Here is a 15321-nt window from a genome sequence, read left to right as displayed (position 1 = left end):
CAAAGCATCAGAAAAACCAGTTACAGCTAATCCACCAAAATAACTGATCGCAGAGTAAAGATGGGTGCAGGCAGGACCCTTTCCTGAGAGGTCCAGTGGAACGCAGGAAGCTCCTTGGAAGCTGTCAGAGCTCCTGCTGTTGTGCTGAGAAATGCCACTGCTGAGTTCCCCCAATTCCCATCGCTCCAGAAAGCCAGCCTGGCCAGCTACTCCGGGCATGGATGGAGTGGGTAAAGCTGGTGCCTTCACTCAGAGCTCATCCTCACCTGAGGGCTCTGAAAAATCTCTCTGGCAGAGTAAAAAGCTGTGGTGATCCCAATGCATCACTTGTCCCTGTTTCCCTGTCAGGGCAGACAGACAGGGACTCACCCAGTAGGTGAGAGAGCTTGTCCAGCACAAGATCCAAGCTGGGGAAGGCTTAAAAAAAAGAAGAATCACAGAGGGAAGTAGAAACCTGGCACAGTCGGGAAGCTGAGCCTTTGATCTCCCCATGCTTTAAGCCCCCCTGGAAATGGGGACAGCGGGAGTTTTCCTCCCCTCCTCAGTCCTTCTGCCTGTCCGATGGTGTTTCTTGGGGCCAGGGCTCTGCTGTAGCACAGGCAGAAAATGATGTAAAGGGTGGCAGGGTTCCATCTGTTCCCTCCCCTCCCTGTTCAGAGTCTGCTCACATTTGGTTCTCGGGTTTTTTTTTGGACAAAATCCCCCATTTGAGTCCTTCCAGGGAGCCAGCAGGAGACATCAGTCCCGCACCCCATAGCAGCTCCTGCTTGGGCCAGCTGGTGCTGCCGCCTGGTTATCAGGGCCCTGCAGATGCTAAGCCCCACTCGGGGCTTCTTTTTTGCAAAACCTTAACGGGATTTGAGGAAATGAAAGGCTTTGGTTATCTGCAGGTGCCGAGCCAGCACCGCGGCTCAGCCGGGGTGAAGAGGAATGCAGGTGCCCAGGCCAGCAGCGAGCTGAGGGGGCTCACAGGGAGATGTGGCTGTGCTGCCTGAAGGGTTTGGAGAAAGGTCACAGCTTTTGGACGACGAAAGTTCAACATGAATCCAAATGGGTCTGGTTGGGAGGGAAGGGCTGTGAAATGCAGGCAGAGCTGTGGTGGGAAGTGAGCCTTTCTCGCCTCCTCCTCTTCCTTGTTGTTCTCCCTGTTTCCCCAGCACTGCCAAAACAGCTCTGTGCCGTGCTTGATTCTGGGTGTGCGTCCTTGCAGCACTGTGCTGGCTCACTTTGGGGTGTTCTGACCTGCTGGGAGGCTCCAGGAGTCAGGACAGGGACAACAGGGACTAATGAGCTGGTGGTCATCCCTCCCCAGCTGCGTTGCTCTAGCAGGGGTAGAGGAGAGCATCCCGCAGTCCGGAGAGGGAATCGCTGGCACAGTCAGGCTGGCCCAGCTGAGCCCTCCCCATCACCAGTAGCACCATGGGGGGAGCTGGAGCTGTGGAGCAGCAGCCTCATTCCAGTCCTGCGGGTTTGGGGGACCTGGGGTTCCCCATGGCAAGTGCCCCCATTCCCTTGCCAGCTTGGCAAGCCCACTGCCTGGTGTCAGTGCCTGGAGCAGAGGCGACCAGAGGTGCTCAGCCTCCCTGGGCTGCTGCATCCCTCCCTCCTTCCCTCCAGGCAGCCCCTTCCCTTCCTTGAAGGACCCTGCTGGGCACCTCCCTGCATCCTCTCTGCCCCAGCCATGAGCACAGGCCGTGGGTAACACTCTGGCCAGGACACCCATTCTGGCTGCAGGGGAGCCGTGGCAGTGGGAAGCAAAGGTCTGGCAATGTCTGTGGGTGCCCAGGAGCTAAAGTCACCCTCGCTGGCAGCAGGTGCTCCCTAGGGGCCCCTCAGAGGTGGGAAAGCCTTCAGAGAGGATGGCAGCTGAGGGAATGGGTCTGCAGGGCAGTGGGGAAGGGCAGGGGACTGGGCACGGTGCGGGGGGCTCATGCCATCAGCTAATTCTCCTCCCGGATGGGCCGGATCTTCATCTCGGTGAACTTGAGGGAATACTGCCAGCCGGTCCAGGAGGACCACTCGATGCCGTCGGCGTAGGAGCTGTGGTGGCCCTTGAGGTACTGCCCGTTGAGGTTGGAGGTGTGGCAATTGCGGTACCACCAGGCGCCGTGGTAGAAAGCGGCGCAGTTGTTCTCCGAGTGGTCGTTGTCCAGGTCCTTGGTGGTGAACTTCATCCCGTTGTGCTTCAGGAAGGAGTCACCTGTCCCAGGGAAAAGGAGTCCTGATGGGCACTTCCTGCCCTTGGACTAGGTCCCTGCCCCATGGGACTTCCCTGGGTACCCCAGTGAGGCTCCTCCAACACAGCTTCTCCAGCAGATGCCCAACCGCAGCCCTGCTTGTGCCTGCAGCTCCCTGAGGCCGCAGGGATGCAGCCGCTGCTGCTGCCACAGGACACTGGAGCACCCCAGCAAAGGGGTTTTGTGGCTGTGGGCTCCCCCTGCCCATGGGCCCACGTGTGCCCCCCCATCCTGCTGCCCTACCTGCTGTCCCTGAGTAGTCAGCGATGCTGATGGGGTACCCGTCCTCCTCGGGGTCGACGGAGAAGAGCCCCACCCCGAAGCTGCCGTAGTGGGCGAAGGCGGTGCCATTGTCAAAGTCCTCCAGGTCAATGCGGAGCTCGTAGCTGCCCTGAACCGTCAGCAGATGGATCCTCTTCAGCCCTGGCAGAGGGAAAGGGGTGAGTGTGGGGACCCCGTGGGGATGGGGTGGCCAGGGGTCCCCGGGGAGGGGGTGCCGGGTGGGACAGGGAGCAGTTCGCACTTTCCACCCCTCGCTCTGTGGACGTGCTCAGCTCGGGGGCAAACAGCCCCATGGCTTCCTTGCCCTCTGCAGCCACCCCATCCCCTCCGTGTCTGCCCAGCCCATCACTCCCGGGACATGGGTGCTGTCCAGGGGGGTCTCAGTGTCCCTTCCATCACAAAGGAAACCCCAGATCTCCGCAGGGGAGCCCAGACTTTGCCAGCCTGCCCAGGATCGAGCACAGCCAACCCCACACACCTAACCAGTGCTCTCCTGTCAGCTTCCCGAAGCCGTCCCTGTAGGCTTCCCAGCCACGGAAAAAGTTCACAGAGCCATCCTCCCGCCGCTGAAACACCTGGGGAGACAAAAAGGCCAAACAAAAAGTTGTGGGGCTGCTCCCAGCCTGCGTACCCCAGGCAACCCCTCTGCTCCCCACCGTGCTGCCCACCTCCCCCTGCCACCGCCTAATTAGACACAGGCACAAATTAAACCCTGTCGGCTCAGTGATTACTCAGGGATGCTGGGGAGAGGTCCCCGGGGAAATGCTGGATCATTGCCTGCCGGCTCCCAGGGGTGGGTGAGTCGGTTCAGATAAAACCGATCCTTCAGCGGATCCTGTCTGGAAATGTGAGTAGAGCTCAGGGAGCCTGCAGCTCCTTGGGAAGTCGTTGGGTGTCCCTGGCGTGGTGGACACCCTGCACCTGCCTCTAAACAGCCCGGCTCTGCTACCGCACATGGGAGCAGAGACATGGACGGCAGACCCCCAGGCTGGAGCTCCGCTGCCGGCAGTGGCTGCTCAGGACTGTGTAAGAACCCAGCAGCTGATTTCTTCCTCCTGGATCTCCTTGCTCTCCTGGGCAGGCACCCCATCATAAAGCATCATCTCTGTGACAGCCTCATTAGTCTCCCAGAGAAATTAACTGTGGGGCACTGACCGCCCCAAGCCCTGCAGAGTCCCCAGATCCCAGCCAGATCCCGGGGTTCAGCGCAGCTTTTCTGCTCGGAGCCTTTCCCTTTTCCTCTCCCATCTGCTCATCGGCGTGTGTGCTCTGTGACTTTCATCCCCTTTTATCCATAGTTTTGGTTTGATTTATTGACAACGATCCAGGAAATGCTGCTTCATGCCCGACCATTTGAACTTAATTAAGCCTCCAGCCCTGGATTAATTGCATTAAAGTTGGCTGAGCAAGCCCGCCCCACTCCCACCGATCTCCACACTCCCGAGGCCGTGGTGAGGACAGCTGGGACACTCGGAGCCATCCCATGCTCTGGCAGCCCAGAGGCCAGAGGACCCCATCTTCAGAGCTCGGCTGCGCTGCCGAGCTGAGCTTCCAGCATCCCAGGACTGGGGAATGAGGATGAGCCCCGAAGACAGCTGGGAAGCCACCATGCTTTGCTCCCCCTGGCTGCTCCTGCCCTCCTGCACATGCCGGGTTTCATCCTGGCGTGTGAAGCAGAAGGACCTTGTGAACCTCTCACTGGTTTGCCCCTCCCCAGATGGGCATTTTTGGGGCTGCGTGTGCCGGCTGAGGCTCCGGCACACTCCTCGGCATGGCACGGCTCTGATCCTGCTGTACTTACCTTCTAGAATTAGAGCCTTAATTTTTATCCCTGTGCTGAGCACTTGAGAAGCTGTGGTTAAGCCCTTTTAAAGGGGCTTTCTTCAGGCTTGCTGGGAAAGGGGGACGGTGTGGCTGGACAGGAGCCTGAAGCTGATTTTCCCTGGCCAGTGTCGGCTCCGGCACTGCTGTGTGGGGAAGGTGGTGGACGCAGCAGCAGCGCTCCCTCTTAATCGGCTTTGACCCACGGTTGTAAATAGGCCAATTGCCTGAGTGGTGCCCAGGGAAGCATGAGGGACAGGGCCCCGTTGGCTGAGCCTTGACACAGCTCAGGAATCGCCCTGGAGGAGCCCTCGGTGCCGCACTGCCCACCAGGCTCAGCCCCAAGGGGGTTGAAACCAGGCTGGTTGCTGAAACCTGGTGAGTGCTGGAGGTTCTGTGTCCTCCTGAGTCTTCTGCTCCATCCTCATCATCTCCCATGCACAGTCCCTTCCGTGCTTCTTTTGTGCACCCACCACGTGCAGGCAGGGATGTGGGAGCCTCCTGCTCACCCCCTGCACCAGGATGCTGGGAAGGCTGGGGTGACCCACAGGCTCATCGTGCTCCCAGCCCTGCCTCGCTGCTTTTTTCCTCCTCATCAAATATGCATCACCCCCTCTTAAGCAAAAAGGATTTCCCTCCCTTCTTTAAGGGCAAGGCTGAAATATTTATCTCCCTCATTCTCTGCCTCCTCCAGTTGTGCCCATGGGGAAGGGACAGGCTCCTACAAAGCTGCCAGACCAGAAAAATGGGTTAAAAGCAGAGAAAATCGGGAGCACTTGCCATGGCACTGGCAGCCTCCTCTCCCTCAGCTCCACCAAACTCCTGGTGGGCTTGAAACTCCCCAGCTGGGGACATGCTCAGCCATCACTTCACCATCACTGCAGTGCTCAGGCTCCTGGTCCAGTTTTGGCATCCATGGTGCAGATCCCACAGACCTGTCCCCAAGGTGTCCTCTGAGCCCTGTCACAGGAGGGAGACCATCTTTGGGCTCAGCCAGGGAGAAGAGCCAGTCTCCAGGAAGTGCCGATCCTGTGGGACAGCCTGTGAGCACCACAGCTGGCAGCACTGCCCGTCCCAGGAGCTGCTCCTGCCTCGCCCTGCCAGCACAATTGTCTCGTCCCCGTTTGTGGTGACACATAAACCACATCCTCTGGAAACAGCACGTGTTTCTCCAGGCTCCTCTCACCCCCTGCCTTCGGTTTACCCCAGCCCAGTGTCAGTGCACCGGTGTCTGCTCAGCCCCCATCCCTCTCCAGGCCCTCTCTGCTGGGGGATGACCAGGCTGGTGAAGCTCTCCCCACCAGTGTCCCAGCACAGCAGGTGCCCCTGAAGCTGGAAGCTGTCACTTAATGTTACCACAGCCCTCGTCCTGCTGGCACAGCCTTTTCTTCTGCATCCTTCAGCTTTCCCACCATTTCCCAATACGTGCTGTGTGTGGAAATGATGCTGAGGCACACAGAGCACCGTTGCTTTTGGAACTGAGATGCTGATCCCAGGGGATTTCGCCCCAGATGAGCAGTAATGGAGGCTCAGGGGCACTGGGAGGAGTGTGGGGCATTTGCAAAGACATTCTGAAGACAACATCACCTGAAAAGGCAACTTTTTGAGGCCTCCTGGGATGCTGAGCCTCCCCATACCTCTGTCATCCCGTTATTACTAATAAAGTGCCAGGGGTGAGTGTCAAGGGGGGAGCTGGGCTGGGCAGTCCCAGGGCAGTCACTGCAATCACAGTCAGTGCTGGGCACAGGATTTGGATGCTCCCATCAGCACCGGTGGGCACTGACCCAGATCCACATCCCCACCAGCTGCAATCGGGGCCCTGCTGCTGGTGGGCAGGACTGAGGGGGCACAAACCAGCTGTGCCTTGCTCAGCCTTCCCGAGGACAGGGACAGGGAGCAACCAGGACCCTGCCTCTGTGGATCATGCCATGGGGACAGTGAGGTGCTGTGCTCTTCCCCCTGCCCCACTCCCCGTGGCCTCTGAGCTGTCCAGGCAGGCTAAAGCTGAGCTCAGCAGCTCCCAAGCTCCCGAGTCAAAATTGATTCAGCTGCTGCCATCGCTTCCACCCACCCACCCACATGCAAATAAGCCCAAATGTCAGGAGTAATCGCTCCGGAGAGGAGGAGGAGGAGGAAGAGGAGAGGAGGAGGAGAGGAGGAGAGGAGGAGAGGAGGAGAGGAGAGAAGGGAAGGGAAGGGAAGGGAAGGGAAGGGAAAGGAAAGGAAGGGAAATTTCCCAGGCTCTGCACCACGGCACCCAGCCGTGCCATGGCTTACCTGGAGCCTGGATCAGCCAGATCCCCACACCCCCGGCCCCTGGGAGATGGCTGAGACAATCCCTGCACCCAAGGGGCTGGAGGCACGTTTGGGACCCTCTACTGCAGAGCAGCCCCAAGAAACAGGAGCCTGGGGTGTGAACCCTCAACCCTGCTCTGGCTGTCTCTGGACCACTGGGATTCAGCCCCTGGTTTGGCTCCTTGCCTCATCAAGGCACGGCTGAGCCGAGGTGTTTGTGCCACTCCATGCCCAGACCCCCCGGTGCTGCCGGGCTTAGAATCACTCGCTGTGCCCCCTGCCCAGCCCAGCCCGAGCCCTCCCGCCTGCAGCAGCTTTAAATAAGCCTCTGAGTGTCTCGCTAATCACCTTGGGCTGCTCTTCAGGCATGGCTGGGGCTGGTGGAGGCTGTGCAGACTGCGCACGGGGTTTGCAAGGACCCTCCGCACCCCGAGGAGCCAGAAGCGTCCCCCCTTTTCCCTCTGTGAGCCCCCAAGAGCTGAGGTCCCGGGGCTGTGCTGTGCCTCAGTTTCCCCACTGGAGCTGCTGGTAAGACCCAGACACCACAGGTTCCTCCAGCCCGGGGTGGGCTCTGGGAGGTCGAAGGCTCATCAGTGCCTGAGGGCAGGGGGGCTAAGCTCCCTCCTGGTGCTGCTCAAAGCTGCTTAGGGGAATCAGATCGTGGGGATTTGTTTCCTAGAGCACCCAGCTGGAGGGGTGCTGTCCAGCTCGGCTCATGCAGCGTGTCCTCAGGGCAGAGGCTGCCTGCCCACCCCTCCTGCTGAGACCCCACCACCTCCTGGGACCCCCTCTCTGTCCTACTGGCCCACCGAGCGATGTCCTCCAGGGCAGAGAGGCTGCTCGCACCCAAGTGGTGCCTGGGGCAATGGGGGGCTCCAGGCTTGGGGCTGGCAGTGCCATGTCCCCCCATCCCCCTGCTCCCTGCCCCCATTACTGTGATTACAGGGCCAGTGCAGCTGCCGTGGCAAAGTGAATCGGACAGGGAGTGAATCAGCGCAGCATCCGAGGTGCCCCGGGCACCCCGGCCTTAGATGAGGCCAAACGTGCCAGGTTTGGGGTCTGCCCTGAGCCCCAGCACCGGCTCACTGGGTCCATGAGGATGGGGCAAAGCACAGCCACATGCCCCATGGCACAGCCACAGCCACACTGTGCCCCAACCATGCCCCAGTCCTGCTGAGAAGGACAAATTCCAGTGGTGGCATCCAACTCCCTGCCTGAAACCCCCCTCCAGCTCCAGCCAAGCTCCCCAGTCCAGGGCAGGGACTGGCCTCAGCTCAGGGCTCTGGTGGTGCCGCTGGGAAGCTCTGGGTGCACAGTCAGGCCCCCTTGACATTTATTGCCTGTCCTGATGACACATCCACGTGTCAGAAGTGACATCTCCCACCCCCAGTGCCCTGGCGCAGGGCCAGCCCGTGGCTGGCGGTGGCATCACCCAGTGTCCCCAGCATGGTGGCAGCTCACCGTCCAGCCGCCCCCATCCGTCGTCATGTCACAGTAGACCTGGAAGCCATCGGGATAGTGTGTGGGGAAGATGGAGTAAATCCCATCCTCTTGCTGTCCACTCGCATAGATGTCAAAGCAGTCTCGGGGCCGGGAGCCTGCAGCGTGGCATTGGGATGGGGTGGGACGAGGGGAAAGCTGGTTAATTAATGATCTAATTTAATGTCTTGCCATTTCTCCCAGGCTCTCAACCTTGCTTCCAGCTCTAGTTGGCAGCTTGGTGCTTTGCTCTTTCTTTTTTTTCAGGGCCAGCAGTGCCCAGGGGGACGTAGCCACCATGGGGACCCCCCAGGAGCTGGTAGGGACTGACCCCATGTCCGTGGTGATGGCAAGGGCAAGATGGGGCCCAGACAGGGACAAGGGAGAGTCGATGCCCAGGGAGGCTGTGGGCACATGCTCCCAGCTCCAGGACAGACTCACTCAGCTGCATCTCAACCCAATGCTGAGGAATGTGATTGTTTATGCTGAGCCCGTGCAGCGCCACCCTCCACACCTGATGGAGGTGAACAGTGGCTCCTTGCTCTGCCTGTGCCCCTGCTATGCTCTGTTGGGAGCAGATGGGTTTGCAGGGGTGTGAAGGGGCTTTTGTTCTGGTTTATGGACATCTGGGGGCTGCACAGTGAGAACCTCCCCTTCCAGAACACACTTTCCCATCTCCCTCCTTCTCCACCTCCTTGCCAGCCCCTGAACTGTATTAAATCCCTTCTCCAGGATGGTTTGCCCCATCCCTGGGTGGTTTTCTCCCTCCCACGGCAGCTGCAGGCACATCCCTCTTCCCAGCGACTGGCAGGGATGCAGGCTCACCGTTGGAGCAGCCCCGGGGCCGCGCTCCCCTGGCCGGCGCTCGCTGCAGGTCAGCCTTGAGCCGGGGCCGGGCCCCGCCGCGCTCTTTCTGCAGCGTGTCCAGAACGTCACTGACGGAGCTCACCAGCCGAGCCATGTTGGTCTGGCTCTCCGAGAGCAGCTGTGTGACACATGGAGGGGCACAGAATTGTGGCTAAATTGGTAAATCCCTTCTACATCCCAGCCCCTTGACCACTCTGCCTGCTCCCACCGCTCAGCAATGCCAGGGTAAGGGCTGGTGGGGGCATAAATCCACAGCAGATCCCATAAAACAGCTCTGTTGCTTTTTGGCAGGGGCCAGGGTCCAGGTAAGCACCTATTGCCACCAGGGAGGAGAAATCCCCAAACCTGGGTGCATTGGTGCTGCCACCCCATGGGATAAAGAGCATCTCTCGGCAAAGGACAGGATGACGGAGGCGGCAGGAATAGCCGTGTCCTGAGGCAGCTGCCAGCTCTTCATCGTCCCCTGAGGTGACCCAGGCTGGGAGAGTGACACGGGGTGGCCGTGGCACGGCAGGAGGATGAGGAGCGAAGTGAAGCACCGAGAAACAAGCAGCTCTGGACAGAGGCAGCTGAGTACCAGGAGGTACTGGAGCATCCAGCCATGCCTGGATCTTGCTGCAACACCTGGCAGACCCCTGGCATACTCAGGTAAGCTTTCAACACAGCTCACTGGCTGGGAAATTTTGGGGACTGTGAAAAGGGGGGGCTGACTGCTGCATGAACTGCCCTTGAGAAGGTTCTGTGCTGTGCTTGGCTCTGACTGGAGCCCTCAAACTGGACCTGGATCTGGGAGGCCCCAGCGTGGGAGGCTGCACACCATGCTCACTGGCACTGCCCCAGGCTTGGCAGGGAGACACTTCCCGACTTCCAATTCCCAAGCACCTGCCTTCAACCTCAGCTCCTTCTCCTGGAGCTCTCCCCTGGATGCTGTGGGCAGGAGCTGCAAGCAGCCATACTCCCGGGGACATTGGGACAGGGTTTTCTATCCCCAGGGAGCCCTGCCTGGCACTGCCAGCCCCGGCTCACCTGGATGAGCCTGCCCTGCTCTCCCTGCAGGGCGCTGAGCTCCTGCCCCATGGCGCTGTGCCCCTTCTTGAGGCCGTCGCAGTCGGCGCGCAGCTGCACGGTGTGGGTCAGCAGCTTGGCCACCTCGTCTGCCACTGTGACCAGCAGAGCCTTCTGCTGGCTCTTGGTGGCCTTGGCCTCGGCATCGTGGTCGGTGACAGCGCGCAGCAGGGAGGTCTGCAGCCCCTCCATGCGGCCCAGCGTGCTGGCAGCGCTGGGGCAGTTGGGGTCGATGAAGATGTTGATGCGGGAGCTGTCGGCTTTCTCGATGGTCACCAGCGCGTTGGCTTCCTCGGGGTTGGTGCTGATCACGGGGGGCGACTCGGTGACGGGCGTGTGGTAGTGGTTCATGAAGAGGATGGCCCCCGTGACTGTCACCGCCAGGAGGACGGCCACCGACAGCAGGACGGTGCACAGGATGTACCCACAGCTCATCCTCTGTAGGCAGAGACACAGACACACCATCAGCACCCCTCTGGACAGACACATCCCGCGCCCCTTCATCCCAGAGGTAGGGTCAAACCCGCACGGGCTTTGGGGGGTCCGGCAATGACGTTGGGGCAGAGGAGGGAGGGTGGGGACCCCAGGGAGCCCTGAGGCTCTGCCAGGGATGTGGAGGCCACAGGCGAACACCGAGTGAGCAGAGCAGCTAAACCCACCTGGGAGTGGGGTATGAAATAATAACGAGAGCGAAGGCACAGCAGCCGCCGGCTCCCGCTGGCATGTTTTATTTACGGCGGTGATCCTCGGCTGGAGCAGCCCTGGCTCCCCGGGAGATGCGTGTGGGGCTCCCTGCTGCCTTGAGCACAAATATGGGGAGAAAAGGGGAAAACACCTCGTGTCCCTCACAGCAGGGACCGCAGGGAAAGCAACAAAGGGAGGCTGTGGGTCAGTGCTGGGGTCACGTTGCCCTGAGCATCGTGGGGACCTGCTCTCCACGTGGCATCTCCCAGCTATGGCAGGCCACATATCTCCGTCCCCCTTGTCACCTCATTTCCTGCTGGAGGGGGGCAGAGTTGCTCCCAGAGCCTTTGGATCAGTCCCAGAGCCTCCCAGCAAGGGGGAGTTGCTGTGGAAAAGGTCTCTGACCCCCCCAGCCCCTCTGGCAGCTCTGCTGCTGTTCAGACCCATTGGCTCAGCCCGTGGGAGCCGCTCCATGCCCACCAAGAGCCTTTTTCACCTGCAAAGCCTGAAGTGCCAGCGCAGGCAGTGCAGAGCGAGTCAGCTGCCACCTGATCCCATCAGCTCCCAGTCCCCTTCCACCTCCCCTCCTCATTACACCTGCAGGACAGAGGCTGTGATTTTCCCCTGACCCTGGCCACGGCTGTCACAAGGAATTGCAGGGCTGGCAGCAAACTGCAGATTCAGAGAGACAAAGACTACTTTCCTCAGAAACGAGGGGAAAATTGCTGCATCTGCAAAGATTTCCCAGGCCCTGTCCCCTCCTGTGCACATCTATCTGGAGTGACACCTTCCTTCAAGCACCCTTCATTCCATTCACGCTCACGCAATCATTTGCATTAAGGTGACCCCAGCGGCAGCGGGGCTGGCTGGGGGGCCAAGGATGCACCACCAGCCCCAGGGTATGCCCCAGGTTTCTCGCCCACTCCCCCACTCTGCAGGAGTGAGGCTGCAGCACTGAATGGGAACCCACCTGCAGGGATCTCTGTGAGGAGAGAGGCCCAGGCTCAGCCCCTCGGTGCACATTAAAAGGAGATGTCAAAGGCAATAAGGGAAGTTTAGGGCAAGCAAGGGGCTGAGGAGTTTGTCTGGTGTGTGTAGATATGAAGCCCTGGCTTGGGGGCACAGGGCCACTCTGCAGGAGTGAGGCTGCAGCACTGAATGGGAACCCACCTGCAGGGATCTCTGTGAGGAGAGAGGCCCAGGCTCAGCCCCTCGGTGCACATTAAAAGGAGATGTCAAAGGCAATAAGGGAAGTTTAGGGCAAGCAAGGGGCTGAGGAGTTTGTCTGGTGTGTGTAGATACGGAGCCCTGGCTTGGGGGCACAGGAGACACCCAGGAGCAGCAGGATGGTGGCAGACAGGGGTGGGAGATGCTCATTGCTGAGCTCCTTGTGTGGACACCCAGGACCTGGGCTCAGCTGGGCCCCTCAGCAGCCTGCAAGCACAGAAGTGACAGGAGGGGTGGCTGCTGACCACTGTCAGGTGGTTTGGGATCTACAGGTTGAGCAGGGACCATGTCCCTGTGGTGGTCCTGGCTGTGACAGCACCCTCATCTCCAGGACTTTGTGCCCTCCCATCCTGCTGCTGCTGCTCCCAACACTGCTGCCTTCCCCATCTTGAGGGGCACATGGATGGGCTGCAAAGGCCAAGGGTTCCCTCTGAGCAGTAAGAGTTCCCAGAGCAGAGCCATGAACAGATGATGTTCTGCTTCCCACAGCCACACAAATCCCAACTGGGCTGTAACACACCAAAATCTCGCAGCTCTGCCCGGATGTACCACCAGACTGGAAGCTGTATCCAGCTGTTTTCCACCCTTCAAGCCCCAGAACCACTGCCTTCCCACCAGCAACAGGAATTGGGGGCCAATCCCCTTCCAAAATGATCCCCTCTGCTTGCAACTGCAAGATCCTAAGTGGCGGCAGCTTCATGAGTCCCACGCATTTTGCTGGCAGGTTGTGTTACCTGGCAACCTGCAGTGGGGAGAGGAGGGAAACTCAGCCAGTGGCACCAGTAACACTCCAAACTGGAGGGGGGGTCCCCCCAAGCCCCTCCAGCACAGCAACACTGCAGCAGCATGCCCAGCTGCTGGCATGGGACCCTGCAGATACCCCTGCCACACGCTCCTGCCTCACCATGACCACAGCTCTCACAATCCCTAGGGTTCCTGCTGTCTGTTCCATGGCCTTGGAATTCTCGCCAAGACTTTTGGACAGCTATAGGACATCCCCCTTCCCTGGTTACTGATGTTCTCCTGGGGACATCCATTGGGCTGGAGGTCCCAGTATCTTCAAATCACTCCTTCCTAAGGAGACCAGAAGCTGTGAGACTGAGTGGTGCTTGGGATGAGCAGATCTTCACTTGCAAACCTGCTCTGGAGCCTGGGAGGGAGCCCCAGGCAGGATCTGAGGGATGGTTGTGTCCTCAGTGCAAAGCTGAGCTGGGCTCTCCGTGCTCTGCACTGGCACAGGCAGTAGATCTATGCTTGGTCACCCATGGGGGCTGGGTCCTTGGTGACCCAGCCACATTTCATGAGCAGCTCTGGACCCCATCAGGCCCCTCAAAGCATCCCCCAGTCTACTCAGCCAGCGCTGGAGATGGAGACAAGCAGCTCCAGCACGTGCAGCCTGTGGGAAGGGAACAACAAAAGCTGGCTTGTCCCCTGAGCACCCGGACATGGCCGGTCCCTGGAGGGCATAGATGGAGAGTGGTGGCAGAAGAGGCTGAGCTTTGCCCTGGGAGATGCTCTAAGATGAGGAGGTCCCATTTGCTCCTGCCAAAATCCCTGCTCCTCCCCAGCTCACCAGACAAGCGCTGCTGTGGGACGGCAGGCAGCAGTCCAGCAGCCTGGCTGCTCTCCCTCTGGGCTGTGCCCTCAGCCAGGTACGAACCAGAACCAGAACCTGTGTCCTGCTTCCGAGACAAGTGGACACTGTGGTTTGCATTGCCCAGGCTCAGCTGCTGGTGCAAACTTCAGTCCAGGTACCCCCACCTTCCTGCCGGGGTCCACCCAGCGCTAAAGGCGCCCCAGGGCAGCAAGGGTCAGTCCCTCATCCCGAACCTATCGCTCATCCAGAGCTGCCCGAGCAGAGCAGCTCATTTTGCATCATTTTTCTCCACTGCTCCGTCCCTCTCGACCCTCCCAGCCCATCCCGCCCTGCTGCTCCGCCTGGCGCAGGGCTGCAGCCCCCGTCCCCTCGCCCTGGGCCCGGGCTGTGTCCCGGCCGCCCTCCCGGAGCCCAGCGCCGCGCTCCGCCGGCTCCCCGCGGGCACGGAGCAGGTGAACTGAATCCCGCTCCCCTTTTCCTACTCTCCCTCCGTCACCCAGAGCCTGCCTGCGACCGCTCCCACGGCACGCCACACTCTGCGGATCGGGAAGAGGAGAGGAGAAGGGAAGGATGGCGAGCGCGCTGGAGCCGGCTCTGTGGGTGAGCATGCGGGCGGGCTGCGATGGGATTGCACCGGAGCTTGCGGGAGCTGGGATCGCAGCTCCGGCTGCACGGCAAACTCTGTACATCCTTTGCAACCCACCCTGAACCATCAAGCCCCGCGCTGGGTTGTCCAGCCCCGCACGGGTGGTGGGGCTGGATCCATCCTGCCCGGCTCACCCTCGGGGCCGCGGGGGGCACAAAGCCGGGGATGGCAGCTCCAAACGGATGGCGCTGCTCGAATCCCTGCGGGCAGGGGCTGCGCACAGGGAGGCAGCTCTGCCAGGGAGAGGAGGGCAGGGTGGTTTCTCTCTCGGGGGCTCAGAAGTCTCCCGGGGTGCGCAGCCCCTCTCCAGAGAGGCGCGCAAGCTACTCGGCATGGAGGGGCTGTCCGGGGAGATGAGGGCGCAGGGAAGGGTGTGCAGAAGGAAGAAGTCAGGCAGAAGCCCCTTTCTCGCCTTGCTGCGGGTGTCAGGGGACAGGGAAGTGGCGGACCTGGGGTGGAGCGTGTCTCAAGTCTGCTCCCCCCATCCTTGCCCAGCTCCTGGGTGCCGAGGAAGGGCAGCACTGCCAGCTCTTGGCTCCTTCCCTCCACTCACAGGCTCGCCGGAGATTCGCTGTCCTCCAGCTCTTCCCAGACACGTTTGCCCATACTCCGCGCTCCTTCTTCCCACCCTGCCTGCACTCAGCGTGCGGCCATGCCTGTGCCTATCCCTAGAAGTGTCCAAAGCCAGGCTGGATGGGGATTTGAGCAACCTGGTCTAGTGGAAGGTGTCCCTGCCCATGGCAGGGGGGTTGGAACTGGGTGATCTTTAACGTCTCTTCCAACCCAAACTGTTGTATGATTCTGATTATCTTTGTAGCCCCCTGCTAGACTTGCCCCAGGAGCATCCTGTCTTTCTTTTACTCAGGATCCCAGAACAAGTCACAGCATTTCCAGGTGAGGCCTCACCAGGGCTGAGTAGAGGGGCAGGACCACCTCCCTCAACCTGCTGGCAATGCTCTTCTGAACGGAGCCCAGGGTACCATTGGCCTGCAAGGCCACAAGGGCACTGCTGGCTCATGGAGAGCTTGTTGTCCACCAGCACCCCCAGCTCCTCCACTGAGCTGCTTTCCAGCAGGTCACCCCCAGCCTGTGCTGGTGCCTGGGCTTGCTCCTCCCCAGGG

The 15321-nt window shown here is 60.4% G+C and overlaps 1 protein-coding gene and 1 long non-coding RNA gene across 3 annotated transcripts in view; one reads left to right on the top strand and one right to left on the bottom strand.

The window, feature by feature from the left end:
• Positions 1-47: 47 nt before the first annotated feature.
• FIBCD1 (fibrinogen C domain containing 1) overlaps positions 48-15321 on the bottom strand; it is a 16539-nt gene continuing 1265 nt past the window's right edge. Inside the window, exons 2-7 of one of the 2 annotated variants that reach the window (XM_017745655.1) lie at positions 10008-10484; positions 8940-9099; positions 8097-8233; positions 2998-3094; positions 2481-2660; positions 48-2200 (exon numbers count right to left, since the gene is read on the bottom strand). In XM_017745655.1, coding sequence (XP_017601144.1) covers positions 1941-2200; positions 2481-2660; positions 2998-3094; positions 8097-8233; positions 8940-9099; positions 10008-10481 — 1308 coding nt within the window. In that variant the 5' untranslated portion in view covers positions 10482-10484 and the 3' untranslated portion in view covers positions 48-1940. Of the gene's footprint in view, positions 2201-2480; positions 2661-2997; positions 3095-8096; positions 8234-8939; positions 9100-10007; positions 10521-15321 lie in introns of those variants that run through there. The other variant, XM_017745654.1, reaches the window with a different exon arrangement.
• On the top strand, positions 9061-10123 carry LOC108449494. Its single transcript, XR_001865658.1, has 3 exons — positions 9061-9140; positions 9273-9629; positions 10038-10123. It is a non-coding gene; the product is annotated as an uncharacterized LOC108449494 (long non-coding RNA).

Source organism: Corvus brachyrhynchos, unplaced genomic scaffold (genome assembly GCF_000691975.1).
Source record: "Corvus brachyrhynchos isolate BGI_N302 unplaced genomic scaffold, ASM69197v1 scaffold59, whole genome shotgun sequence".
Lineage (NCBI taxonomy): Eukaryota > Metazoa > Chordata > Aves > Passeriformes > Corvidae > Corvus > Corvus brachyrhynchos.
The sequence above is the reverse complement of the archived record's forward strand: the minus strand, read 5'-3'. Positions and strand labels throughout refer to the sequence as shown.